General features: G+C 33.7%; 1 protein-coding gene across 1 annotated transcript in view; it reads left to right on the plus strand.

Moving 5' to 3' along the window:
- Window positions 1–473: 473 nt before the first annotated feature.
- LOC124355441 (dynein intermediate chain 2, ciliary) overlaps window positions 474–25,147 on the plus strand; it is a 29,201-nt gene continuing 4,527 nt past the window's right edge. Inside the window, 9 exon segments of the mRNA XM_046806580.1 lie at window positions 474–642; window positions 5,513–5,626; window positions 5,628–5,666; window positions 6,666–6,873; window positions 9,823–10,106; window positions 12,142–12,427; window positions 13,732–13,893; window positions 13,999–14,249; window positions 17,011–17,188. Coding sequence (XP_046662536.1) covers window positions 634–642; window positions 5,513–5,626; window positions 5,628–5,666; window positions 6,666–6,873; window positions 9,823–10,106; window positions 12,142–12,427; window positions 13,732–13,893; window positions 13,999–14,249; window positions 17,011–17,188 — 1,531 coding nt within the window. The 5' untranslated portion in view covers window positions 474–633.

Below are 25,147 nucleotides of genomic sequence, written 5' to 3' on the forward strand. Positions count from 1 at the left end.
GTTTCAATTATTAAACCCTTGCTTGTAAGATATGAGGAGGCCATTAAATCGATCGGGAATAGTATTTTTGATAACAGCATAGTTAATTATTTGTAAGCGTTGCTTTAGGGAATTATAATAGTACTAATTTAAAATCATTTTTCTATTTCAACCCCACACGTATTGATCAAATGTTAATATATTGCATATATTATATCGAAGTTCTAAATATATACTAAAAGGATACCTTTCTTTCCTAAATTCTGCAAGCATTTAAATTAGAATGCTCAGAAAACTCTCTGCCTTGTAAATCTTTAACAGCACTTAATGAGCTATAACAAGTCATATTATACAGTATATGGATATATCAAACTTGTACATGAAGCGACTTTCTTCACCAAGGGTTGGCAACCTGCACAGAATATGAGGCAGATATTATTTGTTACCATAGCAACAAATAAACAGCTTGGATTGATTTTGAATTAGAAGTTATTCAAGGCCAAGTTTAATCACCTATCTCTATGAAGAAGAACATCAACAAACTGAAAATGTCAAAACGGTTTCTGTTACAAACTAAGCCGAGCACGGTAAATGGTAGTGCATGATCTCAATGTGCATATCTAATTAGTGCCTTGCTCCTTCACTAGTGTTGTAATGAAAAAGGTAACTTAATTATTCAAGTTAAATGATAAATAAGTAAGATATATTTGATAAACTATCAGATAACCTATCAGGCTCCTCCATTACAAAACATATCATAGTAGAAGCCACCTCATCTAAGATTTCACTAAAGTAACACTGTACTCTTAGCAAGTATTTCATTTTATTTCACCAATTTTACTGTTTTAATTGATTAAAACAAAAAAACATAACCTATAACTTTTATCCTTTTCTGATCCATACCTTTCATAGTGTCTGGAGTTAAATTTATTGTGTATCCTAATTGAAATGTTCTATTTAGAGTAGAATCCATTAAACCTTTTTAAATATTTATGTGAAGTCCAAAACCTCCTCTAAATTTTTAAAATATTTAAATTATGTAACTCTAGAGTTTTAAACGAAAACCAAATAATGAAAAATATAGCATGTTCATAAAAAATGCCATATTTATTGTTATACTAATACCAACTTTAAAAACACGTAAAACCCAATAGATGTATAACTTTACAGTAAAATGCTACCTAGAAGTAGAAAGGCAACACTGCATGGAACTTAGTACCAACTATAGTCTGTGTTTATAGTGAAAAGTTTAGAACAATTTGGTTGAAGAAAACATTTAGAAATGTTTACTAAATCAAATTCGGTTGCTCGTCTCATAGATTTTAGACAATTAGTAAGTAGTTTGAACAAGAAAGTAGCCAAGACAAAATTTTGGGGGATCCAGACAACTAATATTATCCCGTAGTGGACAGATAGTAAGGCCTCATTTTGTTCCTTAAAAAGTTCTTGGCCAGTTTCTTAGGTGAGAACAATCTTTCAGCATTACATGTCAGTAATACTAAATTATTTACATAACAACAATCATTTACTAAAAAAGTAGTTGAAAAAATTGAAAATTTGGAGGGAGGTCTGGATCTCTTGTACCCCCTCACTGGGTACGTCCTTAGTTTGAAATACCTGACAGTTTACTCTGATATAAACATAGAATGGAACAAATGGTTCAAGTTTAAACTCCTCTATTTAAAAGGGTTATCTTCCGCGTTTTATCTAGTCTCATAAATGGATTTATTAGCAATATTTTAATTCGAATTACATATTTAATTAATTATAACCGTCTGTACAGAGCGTCGCACAAGTATGAACATTCACAGGCCTCCTCCTCTGGGGATAAAACTGTTAGGGATCTAACAAAAATGACAGAGTCTTTTAAATTAGAGATAAAAAATTATTTTAAAGACATTTAGGAATATATTAACCGACATTAAATTTGAATTTATTTTACTAAATAATGTTGATTTATAAACGTTATCATAGCTGGGCTCATTGATGGTTAGACCTACAGTATGATAAATATTTATCCACATTATATAAATAGGGATTAGTCTGAATACAATATTAAGTATTAAGTTATTTCTTGAACTTTAAAACAATTTTATTTCTCGTTTGAGGATCTTGTCAAACGCAATAAGAACGAGAGTCGATAAAGTACTGATACAAAGATTGGTCACAGACATGATATGAACCTGCGCAGGGCGTAGTCAGACCGGGTTTCTCGGATATTTTCCGGAGCCGGCCTCAAAGATACACCAGGTCAGGTCCTATCCTACTAACCACTTGGATCCAATTCGACAGTCGCATTTCAATGTTATACTTTAAGAATGATCAAGATCATACAATCTAGTAACAATAAATTTGTAATACAAATACAAATTTATTGTCGTATGACAACAAATTGTATGAGCAGTTAAAAGCAATAAGAGGCTTAGATTTATTCAATGGTAAGAGAAATCAACAAACGGTAAACATGTAAACAATAAAGACAAAAATGAATGTTTATTTCATGTTGTTGTGTACAAACAAAATATGATTGAGGTTTTTTAGCTTCAATCTATTTCTATGATTATTGGTGACAATAATCTGAAAATCTGGTAGAAATAATCTTTTAGACAGGAGATCACAACATAGACAATTAGGAGCAGGAAACTATTAATAGCCCTTTTGCTTATTATGACACAACTGGACTGGACCCTCCACTAAAAGAAATTTCCAAAATTTATGTAACTTCAATTAATTTATGTCTGCACCAAACTTAATCCAAATAGTGTCAATGTTAACATATTTCATTCTTGTCTCTCTCATCATATAAGGGAACTTACAATACTGAATATTTTTGCCCAGCTAAGAAGCTTACCAACTACAACTAGAAAACATTTAAATATAAGGAACCCCTCAAACTTACAGAGCTTACAAAGCTGGTAAAGGTTTTATAATACCCAGCAGGGATCACTTCTGGCTGGTTTATACCTACCAGTTGAACCCCACCACTGGGCACAGCAAAAACCGATGTGCCACTTCAATCTGGGCAACCTTATGGATGTCCAGTAGCGGCACATCACTAACCGCAAATGTTGAGATTCTGGGATTCATGGGCAATTCGATAGGTCTAGCCTACTGTGGAGGATGGCTGTTGGAGTTGGTGGGGTTTATTCCCTTACCTCAGAGGCTCTTGTTAACCTCAACAAGGGTGTGCCACCCCCTGCCTACTTTGACTGGAGAGGCTGGTTCACAGCTGGCCTCCCTTCTTCCGGGATGACTTTGAGATGTAGTGCCCTAATTCTTCCTCATGGATCTCGATAGGAGGCGGCCCCTACTCCCTAACCTTACCCATCCTGAATATCCTATCACTCCGGAAGCAGCGCAAAGGTCCTTACAGGACTAAGTGCAATTTATAAGCTTCTTGTCCTAAGAGAACAAAAAAAAAAAAAAAAAAAAAAAAAAAAAGGTTTTATAAGGAACCTCAAGCTGAAGAAGTTTATTCAGAATTCATTGCCACCTTTAGAACACTCCTTAACATAATATGCCTCTTAAAAACATCTGGATGTAAACCTAAAAATTTAAATAAAAACACATTTTTACACAAAGCTGAAGAAAACAGAAAATTATTCATTGTGGCTGAAGAGAAGTTCTTCCAAACCAACAATCCAGAGGACAGGTCGGACTTAATCCAAAAAAGAGACTATGAATCACAGAATGATAATCAATGAAGATCACATTGGTAAGTCTGGGAATAATTCCAAACAAAATAAAGCAGCCTCATAAACTGCCCTTCACATGGTAGTACAGTACTGCCATAAAAACAATCTTGTCGTAAATGAGAACAGGACAAAATAACGTATCTTTGGAAGGCACAGAGAGGCAAGGGGTTGATTACCTGACCTTCAACAGTGGGAATTACCTGAGCTTAACAATTGATAAGGACCTTAGTTGGACACCTCTCTAACAAGCTAAGAACAAGACTGTTTATAATTAGAAGGTTTAAGAGCATATGTGACAAGGACATAGCCAAGATTGTCTATTTAAGTCCATTGGCGCTTTAGGAGCCACTATAGCAGGAAAACAAGAACGAATACTGCTACTACAAAAGCAGGCAATTAGAATCCAAAACAAACTGCAAAGAAAGTTTCAAAAAACTAAAAATCTGAACTGTAATAACCTGTACATCGTAGAAGTTTTCACATATCTACACCTGAAGTCTCCGGTTTCCATGAGAATGGCAGTACTGCAACTTGAGGTTGCAAGTAATTAGTATCTTCACATACTAAATCACTGCACTATGACTTCCAAGAAACTTTCTTGATTCTTTGATTATAAACAATTAATTATAATGTAGTTATGGTAGGAAGGGTTGAATCAATGTGAATGTTACAAGTTTGCGTACTACTAGACCACATGGACTTTTTCCTTGGCTCCTCGCATCCTTCAAAAGAGCTCTTCTTACCTTGTAATCGATTGCTGCACATCGATGACATCACCCCTGTCGCTATTCCGCTGTATTGTCTAAGATGTCTGCATTTGATATGTAAGGGCCATATAACCCAAAATCTCTCGGAAAAGTGATGATTGGTCTTTTTCTGGATGTTGTTATTTATTCATGGTTATTTGTATTTATTAATATACTTTTTTATTTGTTGTTTCTGCTTAACTTTAATAGACTCTTGTTACTATTACTGGTACTTATTTATTTACTAATGTTAACTTATTTATTAATTTGCTATAATAGTTTTGTTCTGCTGAAAATAAATGAAAACGTAATGTTGGGTTTAGCTTTGGTTCAACTTAGTATTGCGTCTAAAATCTGATGTCACAGACTTGACTCTTGGAATTTTAAGTCATGATCGTCTGAAGAGATAAAAAAACTATGTGACAATGGATCTGATGAGACATTGAGAATACCTCTTCACCTATAGTACTATAGTGATGGTTTCATCCATATTTATTTTATTTATAATACTGTTGTACAGTAGTAAAATTTTTCTGGTAATAAATTAAACTAAATTACCAAACAAACAAAATTACCAATTTAAAGTTATTTATCAGTACAATATATTCATTTTAAGTATATAATTTTATGACCTGTTGAAGAAGGCAGAGGATGTTAAAAAGCTGAATCACAATTATTATTAATCAACTATTTTTCGTAAAGTTGCTACACAAAATGTTGTGCATAAGGTTTATTATTGATGATTTAAATATATACTGGTTTTTTTTGGACATTTACCTTTGATTTTAAACAATTTTGTAACATATAATAATTGTAAATGTTTAAATCCTTCTATATTTTCAGCATATTAGTATTACAGCAAAATCAGGCAAGATACTCATTTTTTGTTAACTTTGAATAGTCACTGTATAATACTTCTTAGCTTTTTTATAAAAACACCCATCAGTGTTTTATTGGAGGTATAAGTAGTTACTTTGTTAAAGGCACTTATATTTTTTTTGCCCAAAACTTTAGAGTATTTTAAGGCTGTAAAAGATTGACTGAGTAGTTGCTTAGACACTTACAGACATGTTAATTCTGATCTGTTTCTAGGGAAGACTTCGGAACCTTGCCGCGACCTCCAAGGCCGTGACAAAGGGAGGAGTCAGAGATGTCCTGGAGAATGCTGGTGGTGATGACTTTGAACAGTTCCTTAAAGGGAAAAAACCTCCTGCGTCCTGAGGACCAATTGGACCTCAGTGAGAAAGTAAGATTGGCCGTATTGTTTCCTTTGAACAAACAAGGAACATATGACTGTAACAGTTGGGTTTTCAAGAGAACACATAATGATTTACTATGATGCATGGAATCTGTCTATCACATCCATGCTTAATCCATCTGCTCCAACTCCTTGGTGGATGGATGTTATGATAAAATAGATTTCAACAGCAAAATCTAATAAATACAAAATTGGAATTTCTGTGCTTTTGGTTTAATGTAAAATTATAAGCCTCTTTGAACTGATGTTATTAATTTGAATAATAATATTAATTTTTCTTTATTTACAAACAGCAAAATCTAATAAATACAAAATTGGAATTTCTGTGCTTTTGATTTAATGTAAAATTATAAGCCTCTTTGAACTGATGTTATTAATTTGAATAATAATATTAATTTTTCTTTATTTACAAAATATTATTTACAAACAGCAAAATCTAATAAATACAAAATTGGAATTTCTGTGCTTTGAATTGAATGTAAAATTATACGTCTCTTTGAACTGATGTTACTGATTGGAATAATAATATTAATGTTTATTTATTTGCAATACTTTATATAGTAACAAACGTACATCCTACAGTAACAATTTGCATGATATATTTAGTGTTCCATCACCAAACATTTTGGATTACCATATTCTTTATAAAGTCTTCTGTATATAGACTCAAATCTCAAAATTATTCCTAAAATTTTAATGACTGCATTGATATTAAATGTATAGCTGCAAGTCTGAAAAGTATCTTTCCAGAATTTACTTCCAAACCCTAATTGTCTGATGATACAGCACTGTACAGCTACAATAGGTGCCATTCACTTATATAATACTTCTTTCTTGCAACAAAATGATAAAATAAAACATTCACCAAAAATTCTCCTGCATGCTGGTTACTAACAAACCCAGCTGCCAGGTAGTGTTGTATAATACACAAACATGAGTTGCAATACAACATATAACAACTAATTCTTGTACGAACATGTGTAACAGGATCTGCAGGAGGAGATAGCCCGCATGCTGACCACGAACAATCCTCAGCTACCGGACGGTTTGGTAGAGTATAGCTACAAGGAAAGAGCGTTCGTGATGACACCTCTGCCTCCACAGATGATAACTCTCCTGGAGGTGGAAGGCACTTGCCTCCACAAGGAGTCTCCAGAAGCGATAGAACAGATGGAACAGGAGGGAGGATGGGATGGTATGTTTTTAAACGTGTACTTGTTGTAAATATTTTGTTTACTATCAAATTGTATTTGTTGTACAAACATGGATCTAGATTTAGTTAAAGTTAAAATAGATTAACTATAGTATGTGTCAACTATATATGTGATGCTATTTCGTGTTTTATGCTCATGACAAAGAAAGAGGTTTTGGATTGAGTTAAGGACACTAAGGAATTGTCAAATCTCATTTTACTGTCTCTGTATATACATACAGTGTTGCCAGAAAGTTTAGGGACACCCCACATAAAGTTATATACTACTTGTGTCCCTATACTAACAGCAGATTGGCTAACTCTGTATATTTCCCCATTAACGCAGTTAAAGCAAAGATTGTGGTGTGACTTTCATTATTTTATGTATAAAATCTTTCAAAATATGAACTTTTTTGTGATTTTAAAATTTTTAAAATCTTAATAATTGGTACGTTGTTTTAACATAAGATATGGAGTAAATAAATGATATTGTGGCAACTAGAAAAAAATATCTCACAGTTTGGTGATCACTCAAAGTTCCTTTATTTTTTTTTACAAACACAGAAATGGCGATGTTTGTAGCTGACGGCAACAAAGCATATGATGAAAAAGGAGTGCATGCGCATCAATATCCATTCCTCTGTTTTGTGAGGAACAAGCTGGTGTGCGTGGATTGCCTACCACTCTCATAGTTCGAGCGCTACAACGCACCAAAGCTATCAGTTTTTCATTTCCGAAAAAAATAAAAATAAAGGAACTTTGAGCGATCACCAAACTGTGAGTTATTTTTTTCTAGTTGCTAAAATAGCATTTATTTACTCCATATCTTATGTTAAAACAACGTACCAATTATTAAGATGATTGGACATTTATTTTAGAAGTTATAAATTTTAATGTTTAAAAAAACAGGTGTTTCCTCCAAAATTTTAAAATCACAAAAAAGGTCATATTTTGAAAGATTTTATACATACAGTAATGAAAGTCACACCAAAATACTTCGTTTTCACTGCGTTAATGGGGAAATATATAGAGTTAGCCAATCTGCTGTTAGTATAGGGACACAAGTAGTATATCACTTATGTGGGGTGTTCCTAACTTTCTGGCAACACTGTACAATCATTATTGCTTGATTTTCAAGAGACAATTTATTTGTGAACTATTTTCCCATTGTAGTTGAGAGTAATGTGAGAAGGAAATATCATTTGAGGTCTGTATCTTACAAATGAATATTACGGTTGCATTGCAATGGCGTCTTTGTGCAGCTTAATGAAACATGTTGCATGAAGCATTAAAAATGTTATTTAGGCAAATATTTGAAATGTAGCCTTAGAATACTACAATTTTATAGTTTTAAAACTCATTAATTTAAAAATATGTAACATTTTAGCAACTTTCTTCTAAGGGAGCTGAACACACCCAATTCCAATGCCTTCAAAGGTCTCCAAATTGAGTGAAAATATTTATTCTAATGCCTCTATACCGCAGTTGAAAATTCTTACAAGATTTCATTATAATGTTGTAAGACCTCTGTTTGGTACAAACCATTGAGGCATAGTTAGACATAATCTCCAGACGTATCTTGGAGAAGCACATTTAAAAGATCTTGTTAGTTAGAGAATAAGAATAAGAACAATTTATTCACAAAATAGAACACAAAGGTTTTCTGTGAAAGCCAAAATATCAGTATAAAAAGTAATTATAGAAAAGCGACAGAACAACTGTTTACAATAGAGCATACAATTTAAAGGTAAAACACAGTAAGTTCTTGTAAGAATATTAAAATTATTCTTACTACAAAAGCAATTGGTCTAATAAAGACATGGGTATCACGAGAGCCTCGTGGAGACTGTATAAAGCCTTCCCAATCAAGTAAGCCTTTAAAAACTTTTTGAAACTGTTTACATTTTTTGAATTTGGATTACATTAGGAAGTAACTTGTAGAGTTTAGGACAAAAAAATTGACTTTTTGAAAAGGTTGAGTCTGAAACGCTCTGAAATTAGATAATTTTTGTGCCGTGTGTTATGATCATGATTTAAATGTAGAAAAAGATTTTTATTTTGAAAAACAAACATTGTCAAGTGAAAAATGAGAAGAAGGGAGGCTTCCAAGGTTAGGATCCCGCTGGATCGGAAACACTCTTTACAGCTTTCATCTGGTCCCATTCCCCAGACGACCCTCAACGCTCTCTTTTGAGGAGTGAATACTCTATTAAAGTTGATGACACTAGAAAATCTCAAAATATTGTTCTGTACTTCAACTTTGACTCAAATAAGCCTAGGTAACCCAGTTTACTTTACCCAGTCCATCCTCTGGATGCTAGCCTGCCTGGCCTATGCAACCTGAACTAGAACTTTACCTATATACTGACCCTATCGGCCTATCAGATCATTGTCCAAAAAGTTAGCAAGGGACTGATCGTATAGCCAAAACAAAAACCTTGGCTTAAATACACACATTTGTGAAGGACCATTTTTCCTAGATGATAGTCCAGATATGCTAGTGTTGGATCCAAAGATGGTTGAAAATTCAGTAAAACTTAACGCAGTTTGACTTTTGAGTATTGTTCTATGTACCTCTGGACAGCATAGAGGAGACGAGGAATGAGCTGGAACCCTCCCACCATCAAATTTGTGGCCACAACTCTACAGGAATGAGCTGGTGGATTGTACATATGTTTTGTGGCCAATCTTGAACATTTTTCTTGGAAACTCAGTAACAATGTTTAAACCATTCTATCCTTTTCTATATAGTCAATGAGATTCATAAAGGATTATTCTTTAACAATCCCAAACATTATCATTTTGAGGTGTATGTTTGCAATTGTAAATATCCATGTATCTTGGTTTAATCATGGAGATGGAATTATAAATTGCTACATTGTTTATATTGTTGAATGCACTGAACCTGAGTACCAGAGTTTAAATTACAAAGATTGCTATGACTGTGTCCAGGTGCATTGGTGGGGCTGGGGTCGCAGTCACAAGGATCTCTGGTGGCTGAGGAAGTGGCAGCTGTAGACGAACAGGATGAGGGGATAGAAGGAGAGGAGGAAGGAGAGGGGGAAGGAGTAGGAGATGCTGAGCTGGGAGAAGAGGGAGAGGGAGATGATGAGGAGAAAATGGATGTTGCACAGGAGAAGGGCGGCTCTTCTCCTCGTCCCGGCAAGGCTAAGAAACTGACAAATCAGTTCAATTTCTGTGAACGAGCAGCCCTCACTTACAACAATCCGGACAGGGTGAGTTGCTTAATACTGCAGTCAAAACTGTGAATAGTTGGTTAAATGTCAAAGATATTTGCTTATCAAGTCCACAAATTTTGAGCAATTGTAAATGGCAACAAAGCTAAAGTGTTTAAAACAAGATAGATTCTGAATTTTAAAACTAAGAAAAACTACTATACTATTTTGAAGAACAAGTAAATATATTCTTGTTACTTGTATTTAGATGCTTACCAACCATAGTCAACAATCAATGTTTTTTATTTATGATTTAATTGAGAAATGCAACAGTGTCATGAATTGAATTTTGAGTTTAGCTCCAGTTCACCTTCTTTTTATTGCTGCATCTGGTATCTGAGACTGTCTTAGACTTGATTCCTGGAATGTGGAGTAATGATTGTCTGAAGAGATCTAAAGAAAGTTGACAACGAAAACGCTCAATACGAAGTTTAGCTCCAGTTCAAGCAATAAAAGGAAAGTGAACTGAAGCTAACTCAAAGTTCAGTTGAATCAACCCTTCCTACCATAGCTACGTTATCTGTAGAAAACTTGGTTGCTCCACCATGCTTAGAACAGTTTCTATCAAATCTTAGTGCACTGAATTGTGTACCTGATGAGACAATGAGACTACCATTTTACCTATTTATAGGTGTCTCTGATGTTGAAAAAATGTAAACATGTTTTTTTTTGAGCTGCTTCGATGTCAATTTTCTTTGGAACTCTTCAACATGACTCCAGATTCCACGAGCCATGTCTGAGACAGGTCAGATACCAGACGCTGCAATAAAAGGAAGGTGAACTGGAGCTAAACTCAAAATTTAATTGAATTAACCCTTCCTATCGCAGCTACATGACATGTAGTGTCATAAATGTTAATTTAAAGATGCCATTTAAGTAAAATAAGGCAGACAAATTTCAAATTGGTAAGTCTTCAAGCTGTGTTGACTGGATTCCCTCTAGCATGTGTATATTCCCTGAGAACACATTTGGAAGTTATTGAAAGTGTAAATTGAATCTGCAAATAGTCAGTTTCGTAGTAATGTCTTCAGGTATTTTGAATCCTTTCTCTTGAATTCAGGTGGTAGTAAATTGAGTAGCCTGTATCCAGTATAAGAGTATTTCTTTGTGAAGTTTTTGAATCTGTAAGCAGGTAAAGAAACATTATAAGCATTTCTTGTTTGGTAGCTATGAAAATCACCAAGTCTATCTAAGTTTTATTCGGAAACATACAGAATGGTCTCTAAAATGTGGACTGCTGGTACTTTCAAAAGAGTCGTGTAAGTGTATTTAAAAATACCATGAGGTCACAGTCCTGCCATTGTTCTTCAGGTGTGTTTCTGTAGAATAAGGACTCTTTGAAGATTGTTTCTTGAAAAACCAACTCATAGAATGGCTTTTGTGGTAGGGGCAGTTTTAACAGTACTAATGGCCTAATACAAAAATTGCAGTACTCAATATGTGGCATAAGGAGTCAATATGATAGCGTGATGTTTTTTGTAGGTTGTTGATGTGTTTAGACACGAAATATATCCAACCCTAAAAAATATTTCTAGCTCATCAATATTGCTCAGTGCATCAGAACTTGAGTTTGGCTTCAAATTGGGCTGGTGGTGGTGATGTCAGGTCTTGTGGCTGAGGAGAGACACAGGTCTTCTGCACATAGAGTTGATGGGATGTGTGTGTCATCACTCATATTGTTAACATTCAATAAATTGCTTTTGTCCTTCATAGTCAGTCCTCCTATTAGTCCTTTATACAAATCAGTGTATTATATAAAGATTCTTCCAAATATTCTCACAAAGGTACCACTGTGTGTCATTTAACTATTTAAAACTGTAAAATTAAAAGTTGTGTAAACCAATACTGGACAGATTTTGGAGGAAAAGGGAATGGTGAACATTGAGAAAAATGGAGGGAACAGTAAAAAACAGCATAAAAATCTAAGGGAATCCATACATCTATATTTAAAGATTGTTCCAACTAGACACTCAAATGTGTATGTTACTTATCTACACACACTACTAAAACTGTAAACTCTTCTTTCTTTCAACAGGAGATTGGAACACAGACGAACCCTCCACCTCGTGCTTCATTCGCAGCATACATCACCCAGTGGATCATCTATGACGCATATCAGGAGGATTATGAAAACCAACAGCGGGAGAAGGAGAGAGAACGGAAGGAGAAGATGCTGACACAGCCCAAGAAAGAGGAGGTGGTGGTAACTCGCAAGAAACACGACAAGCTCGGAGTCGAGGCGGTGACTATGAGGATGATTCAGGCGGCCAAGATATTGGAGCGAATGATCAACCAAAACACTTTCGATGATATTGCTCAAGGTTCGTTCTGTTAGTGAAATAGCCATCGATGATATTGCTCAAGGTTTGTTCTGTTAGTGAAATAGCCATCGATGATATTGCTCAAGGTTTGTTCTGTTAGTGAAATAGCCATCGATGATATTGCTCAAGGTTTGTTCTGTTAGTGAAATAGCCATCGATGATATTGCTCAAGGTTCGTTCTGTTAGTGAAGTAGCCATCAGGTAAAAACAACTTAAAACAGATGTTAACTTAATATTCTATTAATCAGTTTGTGTAATTTCTTCATGTCACAGTACAGTCTATAACATTGACTTCTTGATTGATGAGCTACTGCTTGATTGACTTAAAACTAACTCCCTCGTAGAATTTTAAACATAAAAATCATAAATAAACTTAAATTATATCTAGTAATTTAATTTTCACAGTTATTCCTGTACTTAGGAAATCGCCAATAAACTATGTTTTAATCTCAATTATTCAAAAAATACAAGCAATACAAGTTTCTTAATGTTTTTAGAAACAAATATAGAGTAAATTTTGTAATCCTAATATCTAAAGTATGTGTTCTTTTTACAACATAAAACGTATTAATGTGAACACATAATACATTATTATAATTTAATACGACACCAAGATTATAAGTCATCTCAAGTCTCCTCAATGTACTAACGCCATTTGTCTTCATTGGGTGAGATTCTTTTCTTTGTTTTGTGCAGTATTTTTCACCCATTTTCAGCCAGTGAAATACTTATTAATAAATTACACCAAGTATGTTGTTTTAATCTGTGTATTTATGGTGGTTGTATAACATGTTATACACAGTTCACAACCATCTTTATTAAAAAAAACAACAATTTCACAATGCATTGTCCCATGCACTTGCAGTCCTCATGCAACAATCCATTCTATGCTACAAGTAAAAATTAGTGTACATTTTGTATTATCCTGACTCAAATATTAATTTTGTACTGTAATAATTGGAGAAATTACTGTGTAATATATTGTTTTATCCATTAACAACGCCAGATATTCAACAGTGATACAGGGAAATTAACACATGCAATTTAAGAATCAATTACACTGTACAGAGTTTGCACAATTACACTGTACAATTTAATAACAACAGTATAATAATTCTAACAATGTATAACAATAAATAAACAACATTATATGAATCAATAAATACATAACAATTGAACAATAACAATATAATAAATTTATGAATAGAATGTATAGCATTAAATAAGTAACATTATGATAAGTCTATAAATGTTATAACAAATAAATAATACAAATATAACAATATTACAAAGTCTGTGTTCAGATTACAGATACTGGGAGGATCCGTCAGACGAGTATCGGGATGCCGAAGGTACTCTGTTGCCTTTGTGGAAGTTCTCATATGAAAAGACAAAGAAATTAAGTGTAACAGAAATATGCTGGAACCCTCACTATTATGATTTGTTCGGCGTTACATTTGGCTCATGTGAGTATACACATTTCGTACACATGGTTGCAGACATATTTAAAGTTAAAATTCCTCACATCAATCAATACAAAAAGATGTCTTATCAAATTTTTGGTCTCACAGTTGACTTCATGAGACAGGTGACTGAGGGATATCTGTGCTTATTCACACTCAAGAACCCATCCTACCCGGAGTACATCAACTCTACAGACTCTGGAGTCATGTGTCTGGACTTCCACCCGCAGCACCCGTACCTCGTAGTGGTAGGCCTGTACGACGGCACTGTGGCTGTCTACAATATCCAGTTACCTACTAAAGAGCGCCAATTCCAAAGCAACTCGGTCACCAATAAGCACGGAGGTATTGTGTGGCAGGTGGGTCAGCAGTCGAGTAAATAGTTTTCCTAGTACTAAACTTCAGAGGTTCTTTATAATGCGCTGCTTAATGGTAGTGCTTAAAAAGCTAATTTTACTATGTTAGTGGTGAATTAAAAAAACTGTTTTTAAAAACACAGGAGAAACCTTTATCACGATCTCTAATGATCTAAAGTTAAATGGGAAAAGATAAATCTTATAGGTTATCAGTCCAGTCATGCAGTAGTCTTTATCGCAGTGCAGATAATAGGACTAAACAAGCCTAGTTTTTAATTGTTCTGGATAGCCCATTAGGGGTCACTTCTGGCTGGTTTATACCTTCCAGTTGTCTGAACGCTTTTCTTTCATTTCTGAAACAAGCAATTAGAATACTCGACGTGGAGCCTCTCTGTTATCTATTCCTGTTCATAGATCCTCTATTTACAGTAAATCATTCACAGTCTCTGCTTGTCGACTTTGGAATAATCTCCCGGATCATATTAGAGGTATTCGTGGTCGGGAACGGTTTCGGGGGGTGCTTAGGGACCATCTGTTTTGGACCTCGTCGGGTTTGACGATATCGTGGCATAGGGTATGGGACGATGGCTTTGTATGAATGGTGATGGATGAATGTCTGTTAACTTCCTTGTAAGTTTTATTCTATGTATTTATTTTTAGTTTCATAGAAAACCGTTGTTTCATTTTATTACTTTATATAAATAGAGATTATAATTTTTGATTGTAAAATAGTAATGTAAACTGTATTGTGGCTCTTGTTTTACAGTAATAGTAGAGTTTATTAATTTGTGGTTAGGTGTAAGAGAGGACTTAATAGTCCTAACCTCGCCAATTGAATATGTTTTATGTTTTACGTTGTATTCAATAAAGTCATTTTTCATTTCATTTCATTTCATCCTCCTACCACTGGGCACAGCAAAAACCGATGTGTCACTTAAATCTGAGCAACCTTATGGATGTCCAGGAGCGGCACATCACTAACCGCAATTGTTGAGATTCTAGGGTAATTCGATAGGTCTAGTCTACTGCGGAAGATGACTGATGCAGTTGGTGGGGTTCGTTCCCTAAGAGTCAAAGGTTCGGAGGCTGGTTCAGATCTGGCCTCCCCTTCTTTCGAGAGAACTTGACTTGAAATTAGTATGCTACATTCTACCTCATGGATCTCAACAGGAGGCGGCCTCTATCCCCAACCTTATCTATCTAGAATATCCTGTCACTCAGGAAGAAGTGCAAAGGTCCTTATAGGACTAGGTGCAATTTATAAGCTTCTTGTCCTAAGAGAACAAAACAAATTGCTCCGTATATTTGTCGTTTAATTTTTCCTTCCATTGACTAGTAATTTAAAAGTCATTCTGTGCTTGTTTCAAGTGTTGCATAACTATTCCCAACATGCCTTATTCCAACAAAGAAATTTTGAATATGCTATGGTGTATGATGAGGATTTTCAAAACTATATAGCTGCTGCGGACACCTATGCACAACGTTACCCAGAGCGAGAGCACTATTATTGAATGGTATTCCAATAATGGCCAATCTTGTTCGTTTAACTGATTGTGTTCAGCCAGAATAAAACAAAGATAAGCAGATTTCAAGACCTGTTAGGGAAGAAAAACCCCTTACATTTTGGCAGGTTTTATGATAAATCCTCATGATTCTGTTAGAGGGTTAGTTTTCTGATTCAGCAGTGTCCAGCTTAACAGTGTTTGGAGAATTCTAAAAGATGACACTTTCAAACCCTATCGAATTTCTTTACCTCAGGAGCTCCAAGAAGATCACTACCTTCATCAAACGAACTTCAGCATTTGGGCAAGAGAGCAACTCCAGCAAAATTCGTTATTTTTGAGAGAAGTCCTATGGTGTGATGAGGGAACGTTCCATAGTAATGGAGAAGTAAAAAGGCATAACATGAGGTATTGGTCCACTGAAGATCCCCACTGGATGAGGAAAGTTGACAACCAGAGACGAGTGGAATAATTAACACGATTTTACGCCACATTTTTTTGAAGGTAATTTGAAAGGTGAAATATACAAATACTTCCTGCAAAATATTCTTTCTGGATTCTTAATGGGCACACTCATCAAAATATGTGAACAACCCTTTCCACAATAGCTTCTTTATCTGTAGAAAACTTGGTTGCTCCACTGTGCTTAGAGATCATGTCTATCAAATCGCAGTGCACTCAATTGTGAACCTGATGATAATGAGAATGCCTCTATATCTATATTACCTTATATCTTGTAGTCTAGGTGCCTATGATGTAGAAACGATGTAACAAGTTCATTTTAAGCTTCTTCGTCACTGACCTTTTTCAGAATTCTTCAGACAAACATGACTCCAGATTTCAGGAGTCAAGTCTGTAACATAGTTGTATTCCAGACTAAGTGGAAGGTGAATTGGAGCTTAATTCAACACTAATATGGAATTAACCCTTCCCATCATAGCTACTTTATGTGTATTACAAAATCATCGCATTCTAGAATCTGATAGATTGTGAAATCAGGATAATGAAGGTTTGTTTCAGTTATAACTTAGAGAGTAGTTGTCACTCTGTAATAATTGTTATTTGTTCATAAAATGTTTCTGTATGTGTGTATGTGTCTTTCTGTATGTATTTTGGGGTGTGTGATCTGCACTCTTACAGCAATCACATATGTTTGCTTGGGCCCCACACAAGAGTATGGACCATCTGTTGTAGTAAAACTGAGTAGATCACCAGGTCACAAATGTGAGGTATATCAGTGAACTGACTCTACCCACTTGTAGGTGTGTTGGGGAGAAGATTTGCAAGATGGTGAGATGAACTTCTACTCTGTATCGTCAGACGGTAGAGTGTTCAACTGGGTATTAATGCAGAATGAGCTGGCCCAGACTCTGGTCATTGTTCTATACCTGGAGATGGATCCAGTCAATGGGCCAGATGGGACCATGATCAGAATGACAGGTACATTTACTTTACCATATTACTCTTTGTGTCTGATAGTATGTGCGTGCGTGTGTGTATTATGTATATATATATTTATAATATATGAGATAAACAAACATAGTAAATAAACACAATATATCAACATATTATTAAAAATTAACTTCATGTTTGGAGATAAGCATGTAGAAATCTAAATTTTGTCTTAAACCAGGAGTTACCCAGGGCATGCTATTTTTAAAGTTGATGGGTGTAAATTTTGTAGTGAAAGATTTTATGATGTTATGTTATGAACTCCACATTATAGGGTTATCTTTATGTTAGAATAATAAATCGTAAACTAAAACCCTTTTAAATTTCTTTTATTTCAGACACGTGTTTCGGTATAAACCATCTTCAGTGTGAACATTAACCTCTAATTAAATAATAAACAAAACAAATAAATATACACCTGTCGACTATTTAAACAGATGTTAAACTTATATGACACAGTTGTAATTTTGATTAAGATTCTGTGTTTAATATTTTTTCAAAGATAGGATTTGTTTTATTTTTTTAATTGCTATTTAATATGTTGTGAGGATCTTTGTTATAATTTAGATAAATATGTAATTAAACACGAAAGAAGAATTACATATTTATCTAAATTATAACAAAGATCCTCACAACATATTAAATAGCAATTTAAAAAATAAAACAAATCCTATCTTTGAAAAAATATTAAACACAGAATCTTAATCAAAATTACAACTGTGTCATATAAGTTTAACATCTGTTTAAATAGTCGACAGGTGTATATTTATTTTTTTTTTTTTCTTTTTTTTTTTTTTTTTCTTTCTTTTTGCCTGTTGGCTGGCCTTTATAATCTTATAATGCGGCCACGTAGTACACTTGTTATGTCTTCTTTCTAGTTATTTGCCGTATTCACTTTTTACATATGAACCTTGTGGTTGCCGGCCAAGCTATGAACAATTAGTTAGTCTTTGCATTTTCCAATTCATGTGTTTATTTTTTTCTTCTTTTTTTGTAATTTACTATATTGCTATTAGCTTATCAGATGTTTTATTTCATTTTGTTTGTTTTCTATGAAGGTTATGTAGAGTAAAATCCATACCCTAGAACCATAATTTCTAACATGTTCTGTGTAATTTTATGGTTAGTTAGGAGAAGGAAAAACTAAGGAAATCTCTTTGATTGGATTATATGATAGTGATTTTGATATTTTCACTGCCACTGCATGTATTCTAAGTGCTCCACAACCTAATCAAATTTACATGGTTCTACTTACTATTTTTAAAAAATCATTAATTTCTTTATAAATTTGAGTGTCTGCTTTTCGCAGCAAATCGATTAATATAATATTCGAATTCTGTTGATTGGCTTTGTATCTTGATTGATTTACTTTCTTGTAACTAAGTTGCCTGGCATAAGAGTACTTGGGACATTCCAGCAAAACATGTTCCATTGTCTCTATCTTTGCCATTGTGCAGTTTAGGCATAGCGGAGTGAAGTATTTTTTTATTCTGTATAGACATGAATTTACATTGCCATGACCAAGCCTCAATCTACTGATATTAATGATTTCCCACCTGCTAAAATTACATGATTTAAACCATGGGTATTTTGTAAATTGGCTTTGTATCTGTTTTAAACCACCCAGCTTTTGAGGATTGTTGTAAGAGGTTTTGTAAATTGTAAACCATAAAATTTTTTCTGGAAGGCTTTAAAATCATCAATAGGTACTGGCAGGTATTGTGTTTCCACTCCATCATTAGCTGCTTCCTTAGCTAATTTATCCACCCTTTCATTATAATGGATTCCTATATGTCCAGGTATCCACTGAATATATATTCTTTTCTGTGTTTCCACCAACAGTTTTAAAAATCATCATGATAATACCATTTTCTTTATGTCCCTTACTGCAGTTTTTCCAATGCCATGATGGCTGATAAAGAGTCAGTGCATATAACTATGCTGACTTCATTTAATGGTAGAACAAACTCAACTGCTAAATAAATTGCATATATTTCTGCAGAGTAACTCGAAATATACTGGCTTAGCTTAAATTTGTGTTCTATTTGTAGTGATGGAATATAAACAGCAGCTCCAACCTTTTCATTGCATTTTGAACCATCTGTGAAAACTGCCAAAACAATCTTTATATTTTGTTACAAACATTCTATTTATTCCCTGATGGATTACCGCCGCATTACAGGTCTTTTTACTGTAACTTTCATTATCTGTTAATGTATTAAATACTACATTTGGATTAGTCAATAAAATTGGACAGTCCAAATCCCAGTGGTTTGGTATTTTAAGTTTATGGTCAAAGTAATTATGATCCACTTCACCAATCTTATGTATGGCTTTTATATACAGAGGGATTTTCCTATTCTTCCAATAACTTGACATGCTGATTAATAGATTGAGATAATTAATTTTATAGTGTGCTGGATGTTCTTCATCATATATTATTTTGTATATGACTCTTTCTGCAATGGCAGTACGCCTCATACTTAATGGTAATGTAGAGGTTTCGGTTTGTAAAGCTATGATAGGTGTAGATTTAAATGCATCCATGGTTATCCTCAAGGCTTGATTTTGTATAACTTCAAGTTTATTTAGTAACTTTGCAGATACATGACCAAACAAAAAACTACAATAATCCAGTTTAGCCAGTATGAGACTTCTGTATACTTTAATTATGAAGTCCGGATGAGATCCCTGTCTTCCACATGCTAACAGTTTAAGGATATTTAAGTCTTTTTGACATTGGTTGCATAGGTTATTTATATGATCTGAAAATGACAGTTTATTATCTATTGTCACACCTAACTGATAGTATTTTTAGGTGTTACTTTGTGACCATTAACATAAAAATATCCGTACTGTTCATTATCATTATTTCTTTTACTTGAAAATACTGTAATATTACTTTTGGTGGCATTAAGCTCAAGATATAGTTTATCAAAGCTTTTAACAATGTTGTTGAGTGCAATTTGCATATTGTTGAATGCTGTGTCATAGTTCTTATGACAAGTGTAAAGAGATATATCAATCATCAGCAAACTGTACTGTCTGTATTTCTTCAGGTAGGATGTTCTTTAAATCAGAGACGTACAATGAAAAAAGAAGAGGACTTATTACACTTCCTTGAGGCAAACCTTTGTAGGCATGTCTGGTAATTGTTTTCATTTGGAAGAATCAGATGTAGACTTCTTCCTATGAGCCATTTACTAAAATGATGTATAAACTTTGTTGGTATACCTTGCATGTATAATTTTCTCAGTAGGAGTGGAATAGCTACATTATCATAAGCACCTGAAATGTCAAGTGCTGCAACAATAACATTTTCTCTTTGAGTTAGCGCAACCTGTATATCTGTGGTTAAGGTAAGTAAATAATCTGAGCAGCCACGCTTCTTCCGAAATCCAAATTGATTTTCAGGAATTAATTTTTGCTTGTTAATTAGCCACTCAAACCTATTCTTGATCATTGTATTCATGATCTTCATTAGACAGGAGATTAATGAGATAGGCCTATATGACTGTTCATTACCTTTATTTTTATTAGGTTTAAGAATAGCTATTATTTTAATTTCTTTCCATTGTTTAGGTAATTCAACTTTATAGTTCCATATATTATTGTAACAATTTAGCAGAATACAGAGTGCACTCATTGGGAGGTTCTTTATCATACTATATGTGACTCCATCTAATCCTGGGGATGTATCCTTTTTCTTAGAATAAATAGCATTATGAAGTTCTCTTTCATATTAAAACTATCTTCAAGAAAGCTTCCTTGACTGGTAATATTGATTATGGGGTAGTTAATTTCATTGACTTGAGCTACATAATCTGGAACAATATGACTCATAAATTTTTCTGCCAATTCAGTATTATTATCAAATTCATGATTGTGGGCCATTGTGTTGTTCCTTAGTTTGTTAATAATTTTCCAAGCATAGGTTGATGATTTTCTGTCACTAATCTGATTGCATAGATTAGACCAACCCTGTTTTTTTCGCTAGTTGAATTACTACCTGAGCTTTGTGTTGAGCAATTTGATAATTTCTATATGTAAGTGCAGTCATATTTTGTTTAAATATTTTAAAAGACAGCCTCCTCTGAGCAACACTGCCAGAGAACACTGTTCAGTCCACCAAGTTTTAGGAACAAAACCTAACTTTTCAGCAATGTTTGCCTTTCTTGCACAAGGAGTTGCCATATTTATTGCCTCCGTCATTAAGTTATAAAATTTATTTATATCTACCGATGAATGGTCAGGGATATCCGCTAACACCTGCTCTATGTAGTTTGTATACACTTCCCAATTAGCTCTCTTAACATTTCTAGTATAATTCTTGTTTAGATTTATGTTAGAATACAATTGACTAATTTGAAAGCTGATTGTAATTGGAAAATGATCACTCCCCATTGGATCATGCAATACATCCCAACTGAGCATCGTTGAGTATAACTTAGGTGAAACAAATGTTAAATCTATTATAGACTGTTGATGGTATAAAGCTGGAGCTGTGGTTGGATTATTTGAGTTTGCAAGTATGAATAGGGAGTTATTGTAATGGTTGTATATATCATTACCTCTACTGTTAGCTTTATTGCAACCCCAAAAAGGGTGGTGGGCATTGAAATCACCGCACACTAGAGTATACCCTTTATCATCAGAAAATAAATTTTCAAACCAAAATTCCTTGTTTATTTTCTTCTTGGTGCTATACAAGTTTATGATTTTAATTGGATACTTCAAATTGGTGGTGGTAATACTAAGGAGTTGGGTAGATTCTGTATTAATTTCTCTAACTACTTGAGTAGTTATGGCTTTGTGTACTATTAGTGCTATGCCACCATATCCATCAAATCTGTCTAGTCTTAGTAGATAATAATTGTTGTCAATCAACTTGTCATGATTGGTTAGCCAAGTTTCTTGTACCGCACCAATATGAATGCCCTGTTTGGAAAAGAATTGCATTACCTCAGGCCATTTATGTTTCAATGACCTGGCATTCCACTGAAATACTTTTAAATTATGTATTTCCATTGTTGCTAATATTGTTAGTTTTAATAATTTAGTTTCAGTGATCTCAAAATAGATTGATGAAGGTTAAGTAAGGATGACATTATTTATTTTTAGTAAAGCTATTGCCTTTACTATTTATACCTAATTTGTTCGGTTTTTCAGGAGGTCTTACATTTTCACCTTTGCTTGTGTTATCTTTATTTATGCCTATAAGGTAAGAAGAAAAGATCTCTTCAAATTTGTTTTTTTGCTGTGTTAGTATTTGATAGGTTAATTTTAAGGCATTTACCCCTTAACTCGTAAATTTTATCCTGCAAAAGGGTTTTTAATTGCTCTCTATTACTTTCATTGTCTGTTGATAGCGTAGAGTATGTTTCTTCGATGTTGTCTGAACCTGTACCTTGATTTGGCTTGTTTGTGTTACCAAATCTATTTGAAGGGATTTGTCTGGAGTTCATGTTACTACTGTAACTGAAGGTATTTACTTTAGATTTAGGTTTTCTGTATGTGTAGGCACTATAACTAGCACTATTATCATTTTCAACTAAATTACTCAGAGGTGAAAATCTATTATTAGGATGGTAGTAAGATGGTTTGTTATTGCCAGTTACAGGTAGTTCTGGATAATCCGAATCATTGTTTGTTTTAATTTTTTCTGCATAAGATTGTTTTATAAAACGGTTATCTCTTGTTATTTTATAGGTTATAGGATAGTGTGCACTAGCAGTAAAATAATCTTCCTTATTGACGCTCATTCTGTTTTTAATAAGTTTCTGCCTTTTGAACTCCGGACAAAACTTCGATGAACTACTATGTGGACCATAACAATGTACACATTTCTTAGGTTGTGAACAAGGTTCAGATTCCGAATGGAATTTGTCTCCACAATCTCTGCATAATCTTTCATTTTTACATGGTGAATTAGCCACATGTCCGTATGAAAAGCATCTGTAGCACTGTTTAACAGGAATAACAAAAGTTTCAACCTTCATACGAACATAATTAAGTTTAATAAAATCTGGAAGATTATCTGATTCAAATGTTATTTTTACAAAGTTTGTATCAACCAAATTATTGTTTACCCTTCTTTTAATTCTATGAACTTGAATTAGAGGGTGTTCACTTACAGATTCATTTAGTATTTCATCCTCGCTTACTTCAGGTTCTACATATACAACTCCTACAGAATAAATTCTGATGGTGGGTACAAAAAACATTGTAGTTCATTAATTGATGTGAATCAATTAAGTTATTTGCAGCAGTGTAATTTTTGCAAATGACTGATAGATTATTACCAGCACGTGTAATAAAATCTATATCATTGTGGTGTTGTTTGATTATTTTTCCCACTTGAAATGGATTTAGTTTGTGTTTATCTTTATGTTGAATAATTATTTCATATGGTCCTTTATTTTTAGCTGTGTAGTACCTTTTGATAAAACTTTTTTTAGCATTAGTTTTGGCAGCTAACCCATTTTTATTAGAATTATACTCCTCATTGGCCTGATCTCTTTTCCGTTTTAACTCTTTACTGTCAATGTTAGCATTACTACAATAAGTGTGATCTAAATCCATATTAATGGGGTCATTTGGATTCATAATAGATTCCACGGCTTTTTCAAGCTCCAAAATCATTAGTAGCCATTTGGCTTGGATTGGCTGGACCTGATTCGGATATCTCAGGTCCAGCCTAAACGTGCGCGGAATAAACTATTCTATAGGTTAAATTTGGGTGGACAGGATTAGATTATAACAATGTTTCTAAAATAATGAAAGAAGGTTAACGAAAAGTAAACTATGGAAGAAGAAAGTTACAATGTAAACATAAAACTAAAATACTAGAAATATAAATATTTGGATAACGGTCTGTGAGGTTAGGTATGGATAACGATAGTTGGCAACCACAAGTTAATCTCACTAACACAAACGTCGATCTTATATCTTACACATAACCCATATTATGCTAGTTCAACGATGAGCTATAATTTATTGTCTGAACAAAAATAATATTAATTTTTAAAATGAACACCACACGTCACCTGTTTCAACCGAAAATCGGGGTTATATGATATATTTATTTGTTTTGTTTATTATTTAATTAGAGGTTAATTTTCACACTGAAGATGGTTTATACCGAAACACGTGTCTGAAATAAAAGAAATTTAAAAGGGTTTTAGTTTACGATTTATTATTCTAACATTTTATGATGTATATGAGGAACCATTTAATAGTATTGAAATAGAAGTAGAATATGTCGGGTAATTATGTTTAGAGATTCAAAAATTAAATAAATTTTTTTCTGGTTTACATTTCAAGATTGGTGCATGTAGCGGTTTGTATTTTTGGTTTGAATCTATTACATTGCTGATGTCATAGTTGATTTTACCTGCCCTAATGCCCCAATCAACAATTATATGCATGTAAATGTCTCGGAAACCTAATTCAATGAAGTACAATCTTGTAATTTTCTTTCAGTCAAATATATTTGTATTGCCATAAGTAGAGTTTCCCTTGCTGTCAGATGAAAAAAATAGATGTGCATGGGTATGACTGAGAAACCTTACGTCTACGGCCTTTATATCAACGAACAGTAGATAAAAGTATCTATTCTGAACATTGAAATTCAGTTCCGGTCTAATGTATTTACAGTGCCATAGTTGAATTTGCCTTGTTGCTCAGATATAGGAAATACATTCAAAATCTGTTTTCAAAATCTTCTTCAGTTAAAAAAGTGTCTACTTCCGGCTCATGTAATCTATTTTCGAACTAAGATATCTCCAGTGCCGTAAGGTGAGCTTGCATTGTTGTTCTGACAAAGAACATTTGAATACACATTTAGAACTGAGAAGCCTTATCTAAGTCTACAGCCTTTTTATCAATAAATTGGCCAGTTCTTAGACAAAAGTGTCTACACCCATCGTTTAAATTCTGTCTAATACA

The sequence above is a fragment of the Homalodisca vitripennis genome, chromosome 2 (assembly GCF_021130785.1).
Source record: "Homalodisca vitripennis isolate AUS2020 chromosome 2, UT_GWSS_2.1, whole genome shotgun sequence".
NCBI classification, from domain to species: Eukaryota; Metazoa; Arthropoda; class Insecta; order Hemiptera; family Cicadellidae; genus Homalodisca; species Homalodisca vitripennis.